This window comes from Neomonachus schauinslandi, chromosome 10 (assembly GCF_002201575.2).
Source record: "Neomonachus schauinslandi chromosome 10, ASM220157v2, whole genome shotgun sequence".
Taxonomy (NCBI): domain Eukaryota; kingdom Metazoa; phylum Chordata; class Mammalia; order Carnivora; family Phocidae; genus Neomonachus; species Neomonachus schauinslandi.
This window is the reverse complement of record NC_058412.1, coordinates 7,828,040-7,843,768: the sequence shown is the minus strand read 5'-3', so window position 1 is coordinate 7,843,768 and position 15,729 is coordinate 7,828,040. Positions and strand designations below refer to the sequence as shown.

General features: G+C 46.4%; 1 protein-coding gene across 5 annotated transcripts in view; it reads right to left on the bottom strand.

The window, feature by feature from the left end:
• ATP6V1C2 (ATPase H+ transporting V1 subunit C2) overlaps positions 1-15,729 on the bottom strand; it is a 53,450-nt gene that overhangs the window by 36,170 nt on the left and 1,551 nt on the right. For 4 of the 5 annotated variants that reach the window (XM_021697762.1, XM_021697763.1, XM_021697764.1 and 1 more), the window contains exon 3: positions 13,550-13,617. In XM_021697762.1, coding sequence (XP_021553437.1) covers positions 13,550-13,617 — 68 coding nt within the window. Of the gene's footprint in view, positions 1-7,784; positions 7,814-13,549; positions 13,618-15,729 lie in introns of those variants that run through there. The other variant, XM_021697765.1, reaches the window with a different exon arrangement.

Below are 15,729 nucleotides of genomic sequence, written 5' to 3'. Positions count from 1 at the left end.
AGCAGGCAAATCACAAAAACAGAACAAAAAATGGCCGGTGAGCCCCTGAAAATATGCTTCCTCTCGCTGGTTAGCCAGGAAATACCCATTAAAACCACCACCCATCATTTGCATTTAGCCAGGTAAACCAGCGCGAGATTTAAAAGCACTGCATGGACAAGGGGATGGCGAAACAGAACGGCTGCCCCAGCTCACTGGGAAACCACCTAGCAGGTGTACAAACGGCTTGAAGTACGCACGCCTATATCCTTCGAACCAGTCATTCCACTTTCAGAAATTCCACTGTAGGACATAGCCAAAAATGAAGGCAAAGCTTTACGTGAAGGTATTAATCGGGGTATTACTATATAAGAGAATGAAGTATTTTATGACCGCGAGAAATAAAATGAAAGAAGCCCTCCACCACTAAAAGTCCTTGACATGAGGGGCGCCTGGGTGGCTCAGCCATTGTCTGCCTTCAGCTCAGATCATGATCCCTGGTCCTGGGATCGAGCCCCACATCGGGGTCCCTGCAGGGGGACCTGCTTCTCCCACTCCCACTGCTTGTGTTCCCTTTCTCACTGTGTCTCTGTCAAATAAATAGGTAAAATCTTTTAAAAACAAACAAACAGGGCGCCTGGGTGGCTCAGATGGTTAAGCGTCTGCCTTCGGCTCAGGTCATGATCTCAGGGTCCTGGGATCGAGTCCCGCATCGGGCTCCCTGCTCCTTGGGAGCCTGCTTCTCCCTCTGCCTCTCTCTCTCTCTCTGTCTCTCATGAATAAATAAAATTTAAAAACAAACAAACAAACAAATAAACAAGTCCTTGACATGAGAGTCCTGCCTGGGAAGGGTGACTAGAATATAAGCCACTTACCCAGAATCGTCTCGTGGGGCATGGAGGAAGAGCCTTTAGAGACCCAGGAGAGGTGGGGACCTACTCGAGGTCACATAGCCCTTAGGTAGCAGACTGGGGCAAAAACAAGACCTCAGTTTTAGAGTAATAAATTGAATTTAGTAACTTTTTTTTTTTAAACCTCTCATTTAAATCTGTTGTCTGTTTGCACCAAGAGAATCTTTTTTTTTTTTTTAAGTAAGAAGACAGCTGGGGCACCTGAGTGGCTCAGTGGGTTAAGCATCTGCCTTCGGCTCAGGTCTCCTGGGATCGAGCCCCCCGTCAGGCTCCCCGCAGAATGGGGAGTCTGTTTTTCCCTCTGCCTCAGGCTCTCCCCCCGGCTTGTGTTCTCTCTCTCGATCACTCCCTTTCTCAAATTACAAAAAAAAAGGAAGAAGAAAGCAACAGACCGCTGAGGCGAGCATTTCCCCAATGTTGCAGAGGTGCTGGGGCTTCTGCAGAGCCTTGCCAGCCAACCCTACAGGACTTGTCCCATAGTCGATCACCTTCTAGGGCCTCGTCAACACACATTTCAGGGCCAATCTGCAGGGAAGGTGTTTCCTCTCTTGGTTTCCCTGAAAATATCCAGGTTTTCTATTTGCCTGAAATGCCCCCAACAGGCAAATCCATAGAGTGAGTGGCCAATGACCAGGGGTTGGGGGAGTGGAGGGGTAGGGGTGGGGGTGGTAGTGGAGGAGGGAGTGGGTGGTGACTGACAGGCATGGGGGTTCCTTCTGAGATATGACCACGTTCTGGAATCAGACGGTGGTGATGGTTACTTTGTAAATATAATGGAGACCAATGAAGAGTACACATCAAAGAGGTAACTATTACAGTGTGTGAGTTATATCTTAATTTTTAAAAACAAGCCCCCACCTTTCTCTTGGCTTTGAAGGTGAAGACCCAGCCTGGAGGAGAATGTCAAGGACGGACTTGGCCCTTTACACTGGATGTCATCACCTTCTCCACAGTTCCTTGGCTCTGCACCCTTCTTTTCCATCACCGGCGGATTTTATAGTTACTACAATCTGTCCGAGCCCTGCCCTGGGTCACTGTCCTAGGCAGGCCACACCATCTTTCTCCATGTTTCCTTCAAAAGCCTCCTCTCTGCTTGTCTTGCCTCTCCTAATCTGGCCCCCTCCTGTCCATCCCGCCCACAGCAACCCGACAAATCTCTAAAACTACACAGCTTAGCATGCCATTGTGTTTAAACCATGTCAGCGGTCTCCCGAGAAGTTCAAATATTGACGCTCAAGCTCCTTGGCAGAGTTTCCAAGGAGCGCATCTGCCTGTCCGGCCTCCTCCTTCTCTACCCAGCCAACCCTGCCCTTCCCGCGCCAGCCTTCTGGAGGCACCTGGGATATCCTGAGCCACCTGGATGCTACTCACCGTTTGTAACAGCCCAAGCGCCCCTCCTTGCGGCAAGTCACCCCTAACAAATACAACACAGTGTCAGGTAACACCCCCGCCCAATACATGTTGCTTCTTGCACTCAATAAAAAACATACTGCGTCCATTACGTCCCAGGCGGTGTTACAGGGAGATAGTAGTGAACAAACCGACCACAGCAGCTGCCCTTGTGGGGCTTACTAGAAACTTCCCCCCAGCACGTCACTTATGATGCTATCCAAAGGGTTGGTTTCCTTATCTGGGTACTCCATCAAAACAAACAGGTCTCTGAGAAATTATTAATTGTACCACCACTAGCTCCAGCAAAAATACAGTGGTTCTTGGAAAATACACAGATGCCCAGCAAATGCTGCCTGGATGGACGAGCGCCTAGGACGGGAAGCAGGTGTTAGATCGGCGCTCCTCAGAGCCAACACGGTCCGAGGCCATCTTTGTTTTGTTTATGCATCACACAGGATTAAAATGATCTCTTCACCCATCTACCCCATCTCCCAGAATGTGAACTTTCCAAAGAATGGCCATTTCCTTAACAACAACACCTCGGCATTCCCTATGCCTACAAAATACTAAGTACTCAATGCAATTGAAATAGCAAGTTTAGCCCATGATAAGGGGGCCAGGACCTGGGACCACATGGGACCCCATGCTTTAGAAGGTCCCAATGTGGCCTTCCTCCAAGCCAAGTCCATCCCATGGGGTCAGGAAGGAATCCAAAGATTTGAGGGTCAAAAGGGATGTGTGTACCCACACTTTGTGTGTCCAGGACCCTAGCTGCCTCAATGGGTAGGTATTTACCTAAGAGAAATTAAAACATATGTCAATACAAAGATTGTACACATGAATGTTCCTAACACCTTTCTTTTTAATAGTCCAAAACTGGGGTGCCTGGCTGGCACAGTTGGTTGAGCGTCCAGCTCTTGATTTTGGCTCAGGTGATGCTCTCAGGCTTGTGAGATGGAGCCCCGCAACAGGTTCCATGCTCAGCGGGGAGTCTGCTTGAGATTCTCTCTCTCCCTCTCCCTCTGCCCCTCCCCCCATCAAACGCTGGTGCGCGCGCTCTCTCTCTCTCTCAAACAAACAAACAAAACAAATATCCCAAACTGGAAGGCATCTAAATGACCCCCAACAGGTGAATGGATAAATAAATTGGGGCTCATGCCTGAAACAGAATACTACTCAGCAGTAAATAATGACTGTTAATAGACACACAACATGGGTAAACCTCAAATGATGATGTGAAATGGAAAACTCAGACCAAAAAAGGGGTATATACTGTATCATTCTATTTGTATCAATGTTCTAAAAGATGCAAGTAGTCTTCTAGTGACAGAAAGCCTATCAATGTTGAAGGAGCTGTGAGAAAGAAATTGATTAGAAAGGGGTACAAAGAACCTTTTGGCAGGGAAGGGATATGTTCATTATCTTGACTGTGGTGATGCTTTCACTGATGTGTCTATTTCAAAACTCATCAAATTGGACACTTTGAAAACTCGCTATCTATTGCTTGTCATTTATGTCTAAATAGAGCCATTGATGAAAAAAAAAAAAAGCTACTATACCCAGGTAGCACTTCTGAGCTGTCAAGTTCATAAAAACCCAACATTTGACAACACATTTTAAGAGAAAGGTTTAGGGAGGTCGCCTGGGTGGCTCAGTTGGTTGAGCGACTGCCTTGGGCTCAGGTCATGATCCTGGAGTCCCTGGATCGAGTCCCGCATCGGGCTCCCTGCTCGGCGAGGAGCCTGCTTCTCCCTCTAACCCTCCCCCATCTCATGTACTCTCTCTCTCTCTCATTCTCTCTCTCTCAAATAAATAAATAAAATCTTTAAAAATAAATAAATAAATAAATAAAAAGAGAGAAAGGTTTAGGGAAATGCAGACTCTTCTTCATTGCGGGTGGAAATGCAAAATGGTCAATGCAGAGAAATCTGGCAACATCCATCAAAATTACAAAAGCATATGAGCCTCGGACTCAGCAGTTTGCTCCTGAGAATTCACCATGCAGATACACCTGCACACCCTTCCATGCAAAGTAATAGCAGAGGTGCCAAGATTATATACTGCAGTACTGTTGGTAACCGCTCCCTTCCCCATAAGCATAAATAAGCCAGCGTCCATCTCTGGGGCTGCTTAATACTAAACTATGATGCCTCTCGCATGTGGAATGCTAGGTAGCTCAGAAGAGAGACAGCTCCTTATGAACCAACCCGAGAAATCCCCCAGGATATACTGCTAAGTGAGAAATAAGCAAGATACGTAACAGCATGTGTGGATTACTATTTTGTGTTTAAAAAGGGGGAAGATAAAAATATATGCTGAAATTTTCTTGTGTTTGCATTAGGAAGCACCGAAAATGTATCCAAGCAATTTGTAACACTGGTTTTAAGCAGGGGCCAGGGAAGGGGTCAGATGGGGGGCGGGGGGGAGCGGAGGGGAGACAGTGTTAAGGGGGATTTCTCATTGTTTTTTATCTTGGATACATGTGAATGTACTACCTGTTTGGAAAAAAAAAATTTTTTTTATTATAAACTTTTTAATATACATTTAGAGTCCCTGGCCTGGAGATCGACTTCCTTGAAGCACGTTGAGATTAAATGGGGTCATGGCTCGTAAAGAGCTCACTGAACAGTAGCAGCATTCCTCACCATCTCCAGCCTGCCTGCCTCAGAATCACCCTGAGCCTCCAAAAATCCAGATTCCGAGGGCGCCTGGGTAGCTCAGTTGGTTAAGCGTCCGACTCTTGATTTCAGCTCAAGGTCGTCCTCAGGGTCTTGAGATGGAGCCCTGCGTCAGGCTCCATGCTCAGCACAGAGTCTGCTTAAGTTTCTCTCTCCCTCTGCCCCTCACCTCTGTGCTCTCTCTCGAATAAATAAATAAAATCTTTAGAACATTAAAATAAAATAAAATAAATAAAATGCAGGTTCAGGGACCCCGCCCCGGATGCGCCCAATCAGAATCCCTGGGGGGTGGTGCCCAAGGACCTGTATTTTTTTTTTTAAGTTCCCAGGGGATCATATGGGCTGAAAGAGGAGGTCCATGACCTCCTGATGGGGCAGATGAGGGACATGTATTCAGTCCATATTTACTCAGCTCCCACTATGAGTCAGGCGCTGTTCCAGAACCTGCTTTCTTGGGGCTTATATTCTACAGGAAACACGCAAAGACCAACAAGAAAAGTATTAAATAGTAGCATATGGAATGCAAGTATCAAAACAGGTTGACCTGGCAGGACTAGGCAGACAGCTAGGCTGGAGAAGGGCTCTCTGAAGGAGGTGACCTTTAACCTGAGATGGGGATGACAAGAAGGAACCCGCCCTGCAAGGGTGGGGGCCTTCCGGGTCAAGGGACGCTTAAGCGTGACCCCGAGCAGGTTGGAGCCAGGGTGGTGGTGGTGGGGGCGGTGCATGAAGGAGGATCTGAGGGCCCGACTCGTTAGGGCTCTGGAAGCCAGGGTCCAGAGCATGGATTCTATATGGAAGGCACTGGAAAAGCCACAGAAAGGTTTCAAGCACCAAAGTCATGTGATGGGGTGTTTTGAAAAAAGACGACTCCGGCTGCCATGGGGAGAGTGGCTCAGTGGGAAGCAGGGCTGGGGGCGGGGGGTGGGGGAGTTTGTTGCAGGAATCCAGGGACGGGGGAAGATGGCTTGTGTGAAGGTGTGGCTCTGGACATGCGGAGACGTGGATGGCTACGGGCCAAGTTTGGAAGGTGGTGCCCAGGGGGCTCCATCCTTACTGGAGTCCCAAGTGGACCATGGGCCTGGAAGGAACACCAGATGCCTGAGCAGCAGGTGCGTGGGCCCACGAGCCTTCGACTGAGGTGGGAAGGGCCCCAGAGAGGAGACCCTATATACGTACGCTGTCTGCTGAGAATGATATTCACTAGGACATGAAGCCAATTCCAAAAAAGGACCGTTTAAAGCTGCCCCTTAAGCTCTTGAGAACAAGAAAAGGCTAAGTGGCTTCCATCTAGTTGAGGTGTGAAGAGCCAACAGAGGGCCAAGCGAACCAACGTGGTTGGGCTGAGGTCTGGACGAGGGTGGAGCCGTGGGTCCCAGGAGTTCGTCAAGATCTAAGATGGAAGTAAGTGCCTTATACTAAATTTAGCCTCTAGAGGATTATTTTGTGGATTTCACAAAGGAGCCTCCGGCTGCCCCTGACCCCAGGCCTGCTGCATATAAAGCAGCCGACCCACATTCCTTCCCTGCTGGCCCGACTTCTGGTTCAGTGAGAGCTGCTGGGAGAGCTGGGTGGTGGAGGGAGGGGGACTGTCAGGGCCTGAGTCACCTCAGGCAAAGCAGAGTGTCACAGCAGGGCCTGAAGGAAGGGATGCCGGCAGGCAGGCAGGCAGGGGGGAAGTGACCTGCCCTGGCCTGGTAGACCAGGTTAAGGCCGGACCCGCTGATCGGCTACATGACTTTGCACAAGGAGCTTCGCTCGGGGAACATCAATATTCTCATTTATAACGGGTGGATAGTCACCCGGTTCACAGGACGGTGGCAAAGATTTCATGAGGAAATGAGAGAAATGAGAAGCACCTAATACAGCGCCTGGCCCACAACAAGGGCTCGGTGAAAGGCAGTCGCCAGAACAGGGTGGAGGGCAACTCCAGACAGAAAGCAGGACTGAGGCACACACACCACCAAGTGACAAGCCCCAATGGAGTGACAACTGTCATGGCCTTCGTGCACGAGCGGAAAACTGCAACACGTATAAAAGCGTGGACAGAGTAGATATGAAAATCCTTGCAACTGTTGTTCCTATAAACACGTATCAGCTCTAGACAATGAGAACGAGAGAATGCACCATCCTAGGCACCCAGGGACACTCAGGAAAAGCAGCAATAGAGGAGGTCCCAAGGAATGCAGGTGTTCAAGCCCCACCTCAGACCTACTGAATCAGAAATTCTGGACGTGGAGTCCTGTAATCTAAATGTCGTATGGGGGAGGGAGGCGCAGAGAGAATCCTAAGCAGGCTCCATGCCCAGCGAGGAGCCCAATGGGGGGCTCGATCCCACGACCCTGAGATTATGACCCCAGCTGAAATCAGGAGTTGGACACTTGACTGAGCCACCCAGGTGCCCCTCCAGTAATCTATTTCTTAACAAATCTTCCAGATGATTCTGAGGCACACTGCAGTTTAAGAGCCACTGATTTAAGTGGCCTGGCAGTGGCATGCCAGGTGTTAACTGTGGAGCTTGTAAGAAATGCAGAGTCCCAGGCTCAGCCCAGACCCACTGAGTCAGGATCTCCATTTTATCAAGATCCCCAGGGCGTTCATCTGTGTGTGTGTGAGCAGCTCTGTCTAGAGCTCTAGCCCAACGCTGTCTAACAGAAATGTAATTGAGCCACACGTCATTTAAAAATTTCTAGTAGGGGCGCCTGGGTGGCTCAGTCGTTAAGCGTCTGCCTTCGGCTCAGGTCATGATCCCGGGGTCCTGGGATCAAGCCCCCCATCGGGCTCCCTGCTCCACGGGAAGCCTGCTTCTCCCTCTCCCACTCACCTGCTTATGTTCCCTCTCTCGCTGTGTCTCTGTCAAATAAATAAATAAAATCTTTATAAATAAATAAATAAATAAAAATTTCTAGTAGCCACATTAAAAAAAATAACAGTGAAATTAATTTTAATAATATATTTTATGTAACCCAATATCCAAATATTATTGTTTCAACAGGTATTAGGAATTTTTTTGAGGGGGGTACTAAGTCTTTCAAATGTGATGCTTCATACTCTACACATCTCATTTAATTAGCCACCTCTCAAGTGCTCAAAGGTCCCCCGTGGCTAGCGGATGCCTTGTGAACAATATGGAGAACAGAGTAAAATTTCCGAAGCCATCATCACTTTTACACTGATATTTCTTTCTAATTTTGTGCTGTCACACGACAGACCCATTTAATATTGTGGTTAAAATGAGGACTCTAGAGCCAGACTCTCTCTAACCCTAACCCTAACCCCTAACCCTAACCCTAACTCTGGACTCTGGGGTCAGACTCTCTGGCCTCTCACCTTAGCTTCAATAAGGAAATTCAGTTAAGTTTGTGGGTCATGAAATTAAGACATGAAAATCCCTATTTATAAACAGTAAACATTTCAAGAAAAGATCTCATTTCTAATAGCAACTACATAAAAAATAAAATTTGGGGGAGAAGAGTCAATGAGATACTGTGCAGGACCTTTGCTGAATGAAACATGAAAGCTCTCTTCCAGAGGAACAAGAAAAAGAAGTCAACTGAAAGATGCACTGTGCTCATGGAAATACTCAAAATGGTAAGGATGTTAATCCCCCCTAATTTCAGTGTAATCCCAAATGAATTATCAGTAGGATCTTTGCACCAACCATGTGAAAGGTTCTGTCCTAAATGCTTGGGATATATCTAAATTAAAAAAAAAAAAATCTGTGCTTAGTAGATAACCTCCCAGTAAGGTCTTTCAAGGTTTGTAAACATTAGGGCTGGAGCGTGAATGTATGTGTATTTTTTGTTTTGTTTTACCAAGGAAGAATTACACAAAACCCTCATAAGGATTGCCTATGGGGAGAACACCTGGGGTAAACTGCAACTTTCTTTTTTTACCTTTGTATACCATTTAAATTTTTAAATGTTTACAAATACTTTATAAAATGCCAATGTTTATCTGAGCAATGAGTAAGACATGAGTAAGACATTTTAAAATGTGTGTATTTAAAAAAATCATAACGATGATGATTGGTGAATCTGGATCAAGGCTCTATCCTTCCTCTGCTGCCCTGAGACATTCCAGCTCTTTCTAGGCGCATCTCTCTGGGCACGTTTGGTTCCTCATATGGAACACCAAGGCATTAGATTCGCTCTCTAAGGGTCTGTGCAGTTCTAATATTTCTCGATTCTTTCTTCCATTCATGCATTCAGCTGGTTTTGGAGGGCCTACAATGTTACAGGTGCAAGGGATCTAAGTGTGCCAATGACTAGCCTCAGGGACCTTAGAGTCTAGCTGGAAGGCTGATATTTAAGCAAATGATCCCATAAGAAAATGCACAAGTGCATTGCAGTAAGCGCTGTGGAGGAGGAGCGTACCAGGACAGGGGAGATCAGCAGGTCTGAAGGCAGGAGGTGGGGTGGGGGGGGGTAGGGAGGAGAGTCTGGGTGAGCTGAGCAGCATGAGCAGGTGTTAATGGGGGTTTACAGGGAGGGGGAGGATGGAAACAGTCATTAAGAGGAGGAGAACAGCGAACACCTACAGTAGGACTGCCAAGCAGCTTTGAGGAGTCTAGAAAGGCACACAGCATTAAGGGGCATTCAACTGATTATTTGCCTAATGAATTGAAGAAACGTCATGCAGCTAGGGTAATTTTTTAAATTATATTTTGCTTCTCTTTGGAATGCCCTTAGAAGAACCCACTCCCTAAGATCTGCGTCATTAAGCAGACATCGGCACTCAGATATATAATCTGTGATCCACATCTCTGAGCTAACCCTCAGTCAACTTTGTGGAACCCCAGGGGTAAAGAAAAGCCGCCAACTATTCCACAAGCCAGGTACAGTACTCAGGGGCAAGCGACAGTCACCAGTGTGCCCCAGGAACCCATGGGGTGTATCTGAGTGCCGAAGCACCTGTGAAATGTAATATTTCAACCCGCATCGCAAAAGAAGCGAAGAACCTGGGAAGAACTCAAAACAGTAATAATAGTGGGGGGGGCAACAAAATCATTTGGTTTCTCAAATGTTCACGAATTACAGTGTAAATACCGAGTAAACTAACAAAGGCAGCATGGGGGAATAAAGGGAAAAAAAAAAAAAAGGCAGTAAGCAAAACCTGCCTTCCAGTTACATGGAAAAACACTCTAGTGCCCCAAGTAAATAAATAATAAAAGGATATGGAAACAATACACCTTGAAAACTCTCGCCCCGCCTCTGTTCTCCTGGCCAGAAGCAGTGCTGACAGGTTTGCGCTGCTTGGGCTACATAGTCCGCTAGCATTTATTTATCTAACAACACCCGAGTCCCCTTTAACGAAATCAGGTAGGGCATTTCAACGACCTGAAGCCCATGGGTTAGTGTATCCCATTATTTTACTCCAACCTCCAGCATGAGCTCCTAAGACAAAGTACCCTGGCCCCTGGACTAGATAAATGCTAGAAATAAGGGGTGCTCAGATCACACCATTTTCCTCCCTCCCACCCCCCCCACCGTAGGAAGGCTCTTGAGACTATATGCCCACAAGGAAAAATAAAACAGTGCATAGCCATTCTCACCACGCCTAGCCCTGGTTTTTGAAAACACCTCAATTCCTATCCGTTTCACAATGATATAGCCTTAACTTGGCCTGCTCACACATTTTCATGTTATTTCTTAAACACATGCTATGCTACCAGCGCAAGCAAACTGTGCAACCACTAGGGACGGAACAGAACATGAATAAAAACAAGGCGAAAAGAAACAAAAAGGAAAAAGGAAGGTGGAAATAATAATCCAGGATCACAGAATTTTAGAGCTAGAGGCGGCTCTGGGGAATAAAAAACAGGCTCCAGGACCTGCACCAGGGCAGACAACTGGTAGCAAAGAAGGATCTAGAAGGCTCTAGAAAAGTCTAGGAAGGTAAAACGCTGACTAGCTGTCATTTCTGCAGTAGGCCTGGAAGCACTTCTTAAGGCAATATTGCGCTCCTCACTGCACGGCCTCATGCCGTGGTGTGTCAGGGCTGCTGAGAAAATCGAGAGCAATCTCCAGCCTAGGGCAGTGGGCTGGCCTCCATAGCAGCTGTCAGACCCAGCTCCCCATGGAGCAGAACCGCCAAAGAAAGGATATTTAGGGATCAAGCCGCTTTTGCTCGGAGGTTCATTTTTCATAGAACGTGTCCTAGGATTTGGTAATACTTGATGTAACACGATTTTACTCCCCTTCATTCTTCTGTGAAAGCACAGAGAGGTTCACTATTATCCCATTTTACAGATAAGAAAGCCGAAGGTTAGTTTTGTTTTTCACAGACGGTGTGCTGCCAACGACTTGGCGACCACGACTGCCTTTCTGTGGTCAGAGCAACATCCCACGGGTAGCAAGTTATCACTAACAAAGCAGCAACAGAACCCAGAAAACCCTAATTTCTAGCTCATGGCACCAATCTGCAGATGAAGAATCGTCAAAGTGCGATCACGAGGACGCCTATAAAAATGCTTAAAAAAGGCAGTGACACATCATATCACCGTAGCACTGAAAAGAAAAAACAGCAACATCCACAAACCCTGAGAATCTGAAACCCACTATGGAGGCGGCAAGATCAAGCAGTCGGCCCTGGGTCTGTGTCCTGGTCATGACCTCGGCTGTCTGGACTGTTTTCCTCATCTACCCCCTCCGCATTCTGTTTCAATCAAATGAGAACATTGGTTAAACAACACATTTTCAGTTGCACCAAAACTAGGGGTTATTATTTTAAAACACCCAAATAAATTATGGCAAATCTCTGTGGTATAGGGTGCCTGGGTGGCTCAGTTGGTTAAGCGACTGCCTTCGGCTCAGGTCATGATCCTGGAGTCCCGGGATCGAGTCCAGCATCGGGCTCTCTGCTTGGCAGGGAGTCTGCTTCTCCCTCTGACCCTCCCCCCTCTCATGCTCTCTCTCTCTCATTCTCTCTCTCAAATAAATAAATAAAATCTTTAAAAAAAAAAAAAAATCCCTGTGGTATAACATTATAGTAGAACAGTCAACGGGGTGAGATCCAAAGTATAAAATATGAAGAGAGGGGCGCCTGGGTGGCTCAGTCAATCAAGAGCGTCTGACTCTTGATTTCAGCTCAGGTCATGATCTCAGGGTCATGAGATCAAGCCCCGAGTTGGGCTCTGAGCTGGGCATGGAGCTAGCTTCAGATTCTCTCTCTGCCTCTCTCCCCCATAAAAAAAAAATACGTTACGGGACTCCACCTCCACCTCCAGAATTTCTGATTCGGTCTGAGGTGGGGTCTGAACATTTGCATTTTCATGTGTGAAGTGAGTGCTGTTTCTATCTTTGGGTATTTGCAGATTTCTTGGGACATCCTCTATTGCTGCTTTTCCTGAGTGCTGGGCATGGAGGCTGCTTGGGATTCTCTCTTCCCCTCTCCCTCTGCTCCTACTCCGCTCATGCTCTTGCTCTCTCTCAAATAAATAAATAATCTTTAAAAAAAGATATGAAGAGAAAAGCAAGTTATAAAATATGTATAACATGATGTCACCACTATCCATATATGCATGCATAAATATGTGTAGAAAAAAACTGGATGTATCTACTGCAAATACAACATAACATCCCAGCGGCATTCTCTGAGTGGTGTAATTACTGGTGATTTGTATTTCCTTTTTCATGCTTTTCTAAGATCCATCTGTATTTTCCAGTGATTATGCACCAGATTTGTAACAATTAAAAAAATAAATGACTTTAAGACTTTAAACTATCCTCATACACACACTTTTGGTGGGAATGGGAATGGGAATAATTCCTTGGAGAGGTGATGTGGGCGTATCTGTACAAGTTTACATTGAATACTCTTTGACCCAGCATTTCAACGTGTAATTATCCCACTCTCACAAGTGCACAAAGAAGTAGAAAAAAGGACCATCACTGCAGCTTGTTTGTAATAGCAAAAGACTAGAAAACTTAAATGTCCATCAACAGGGAAATACTAGTAAATCAGGGCACCTCTATTCAAGCAAATACAGCCCAGTAGAGAAACTCAGTTACGGACTGACACCAAACTATCTCTAAGATACATGAATAGGCGAGAAAAGCAAGGTGCAGGATATCTGCTATCATTTGTGTAAACCTGCTTTTCAAAATAAATTCATATTCGGTGGTGCATGTACAGGATGTCTCCAGAAGGTGCCCCCAAAATGATAATAATGTTGCCACAAGAGAGGGAAAGTGAGGGAACAGGAAAGAGGAAACCAGATGAGAGGGAAACTTCTTGTCATTGGATAGCCTTCCGTCTGTACTTCGAATCCTTTACAAACACAAAACCAAACAAAGAACCTTAAAATGTAAAAGCCTGGGGGGAAACGGCATCAATTATTTTTCTAAAAGTTTTAGTACGTTATGCCAGAGTCCTCTTCATTTTGAAGGCAGCCCCCTAAAAAACACTGCCTCCAGCGGAAAAAAGAAACTACTTGAGGGACCCCACGTGCTGCTGCCGACCCGGTGCCCTCATGTGACTTCTAGGACCAGGTTTGAACACGTACGGGTTCAGCCAAAGCAAGAGCACTGTGTCCTTTGACAACAATTCCAATTCTCACTTGTATGCAGTAAATAAGAAATAGTTTACCTTTCAGCAAAGGTATCGAGTTTCCCCAGCTCATCGGAGAGGCCAACAAGGGAATCCAAGGTCCCCACCTAGAAAGATCGTGAAGAAGTTAGAGGCTCACACTTTATGGCAGAGAAGTGTAGGTCACTTTCAACAACAGTGCAGGGAGTTCTCTAACCTCCATCTCTCCTTAGTTATTCTTGTCAATGGCCAAACTGGAAAATGGAAAGAGCTGTTAAGAGAGTGGATTGGGGATATTTTCTAATTTATTATTATTATTATTATTATTATTATCATCATCATCATTATTATTTTTCCCAACAGGATAAACTGTCCTACTTCTGCCATAGGAAGGAGTGACCACTGTGTCATTTTGAGACCCCAGCTCATCTTCTTCTTAGAATGGCAGTCTGCCAGTCACGTGAGTAATCCCCATAGCTGAGGAGACGTACCAGAAAGCAAGTTAAAGAAGCTGACATTTCTGGGGCACCTGGGTGGCTCAGTCAGTTAAACATCTGCTTTTGGCTCAGGTCATGATTCTAGGGTCCCGGGATGAGCCCCACACCGGGCTCCCTGCTCAGCAAGGAGCCAAGGAGCCTGCTTCTCCCTCTCCCTCTGTCCCTCCCTCCCCCTCTACTCCATCCCCTCCTCTCCCCCCTCCCCAAATAAAATCATAAAAAAAAAAAAAGAAATTGCTGTTTCTAAAGCCTTTCTCCCCCAAGATGTCCAACAATCCCTGTCTCTGTTCTCCTTTGCTATTACTACCAACGATCTTGCAGGTGCAGAGGGTCAGCTCTCCCTCCCACCTCATCATTCACGCAAGTCTTTTTCTTTTCAGATTACTTGTACCGATCCACTTCTTAATGTGACAAATATGACAGAGTCCAAAACTGTATTTAAAGAGCCAGTCTACAGAATCAGAAGGAAAGGCTTTGTTTTCATGTCACCAACCACCAATGAGACATTAACAGTGTGTGTCAACTATACTCTCACAAAAGAATACTTTTTAAAAAAAATACTTTAAGAAAGTAATTAGGGGGGGGCGCCTGGGTGGCTCAGTCATTAAGCATCTGCCTTCAGCTCAGGTCATGATCCCAGGGTCCTGGGATCGAGTCACACATTGGGCTCCCTGCTCAGCGGGAAGCCTGCTTCTCCCTCTCCCACTCCTCCTGCTTGTGTTCCCTCTCTTGCTGTGTCTCTGTCAAATAAGTAAGTAAAACCTTAAAAAAAAAAAAAAGGTAATTAGGAAATGATGAGGCCCAGTTATCTCTAATAAGTTGCTTCTTTTCAAGTAACTTGATGTTAAGCATCTTCTGGCGAGGGTCCTGTCTCTTCTTTTTGCTCCCTCCCATCTAACAAGCTGCCTTGCACAGAGCGGTGAGTGCACACTGATTCCCTAACCCTCACAGCGGGGGGCACCAGACAAACAGGGGCAGGTTTCAAACAGGCAGCAACATATGGGTTCAGAAACTTACCAGATCTGCAGCCCTGGTCTCCTTCACATGGGATTGGTAAATATTCCAGATGATGCGTTTGAAGGGCCTGGCCCCCAAAGTACTGCTCAATGAACACTAGCAAATACAGTAGCATCACTAAGAAGATTATATGGCAGTTTGCTACGAGAGGGGCCTCTGGGCGGTTGGGTGGGGCCATCCCTTCAGTACCCACAATGCATCTGTGCAGGTGTCATCGAAAAATGCCTCAAGCGTCTTCCTTTGGGGAACTTGCAATCTTAGGAAGCACCGCAAAAATTCCAGTCTTCTGAAGCAAAAAGACTTGCACACCTTGCTCCTCTTTCACATTTGTTTCATTTTAACTTTGTTCTCCCCTGCAAGAGCCCTTAGACTCCTATCTCTTTCCTGTCATATCTCTTTCTGCCATCCGCCCACTTATCATTAAATTCCCCTCCTGCCTCCCCACCAGTACCAGAGGGATCCGGAATTTCCCACCCTGTGCCAGGTCACGAGTTCGACCAACGCTGAAGGTCTCCAAACCTGCACATTTAAACTGTATTGTTCGTCGTCTTAGATGTCAAAGACAAAACACGAAGAATCCTACAACAACTCACAAGGGCGCAGGCATGTAAAATGCTCTTCCCACTTTTTGAAGACACTGCTACCCACCACACCCATCTCTCCCTGCCCTCTGTCTGTAAGTCCATAGGAACCACAACTAACTTTGGGCTACGGTGTCAAGTCCCA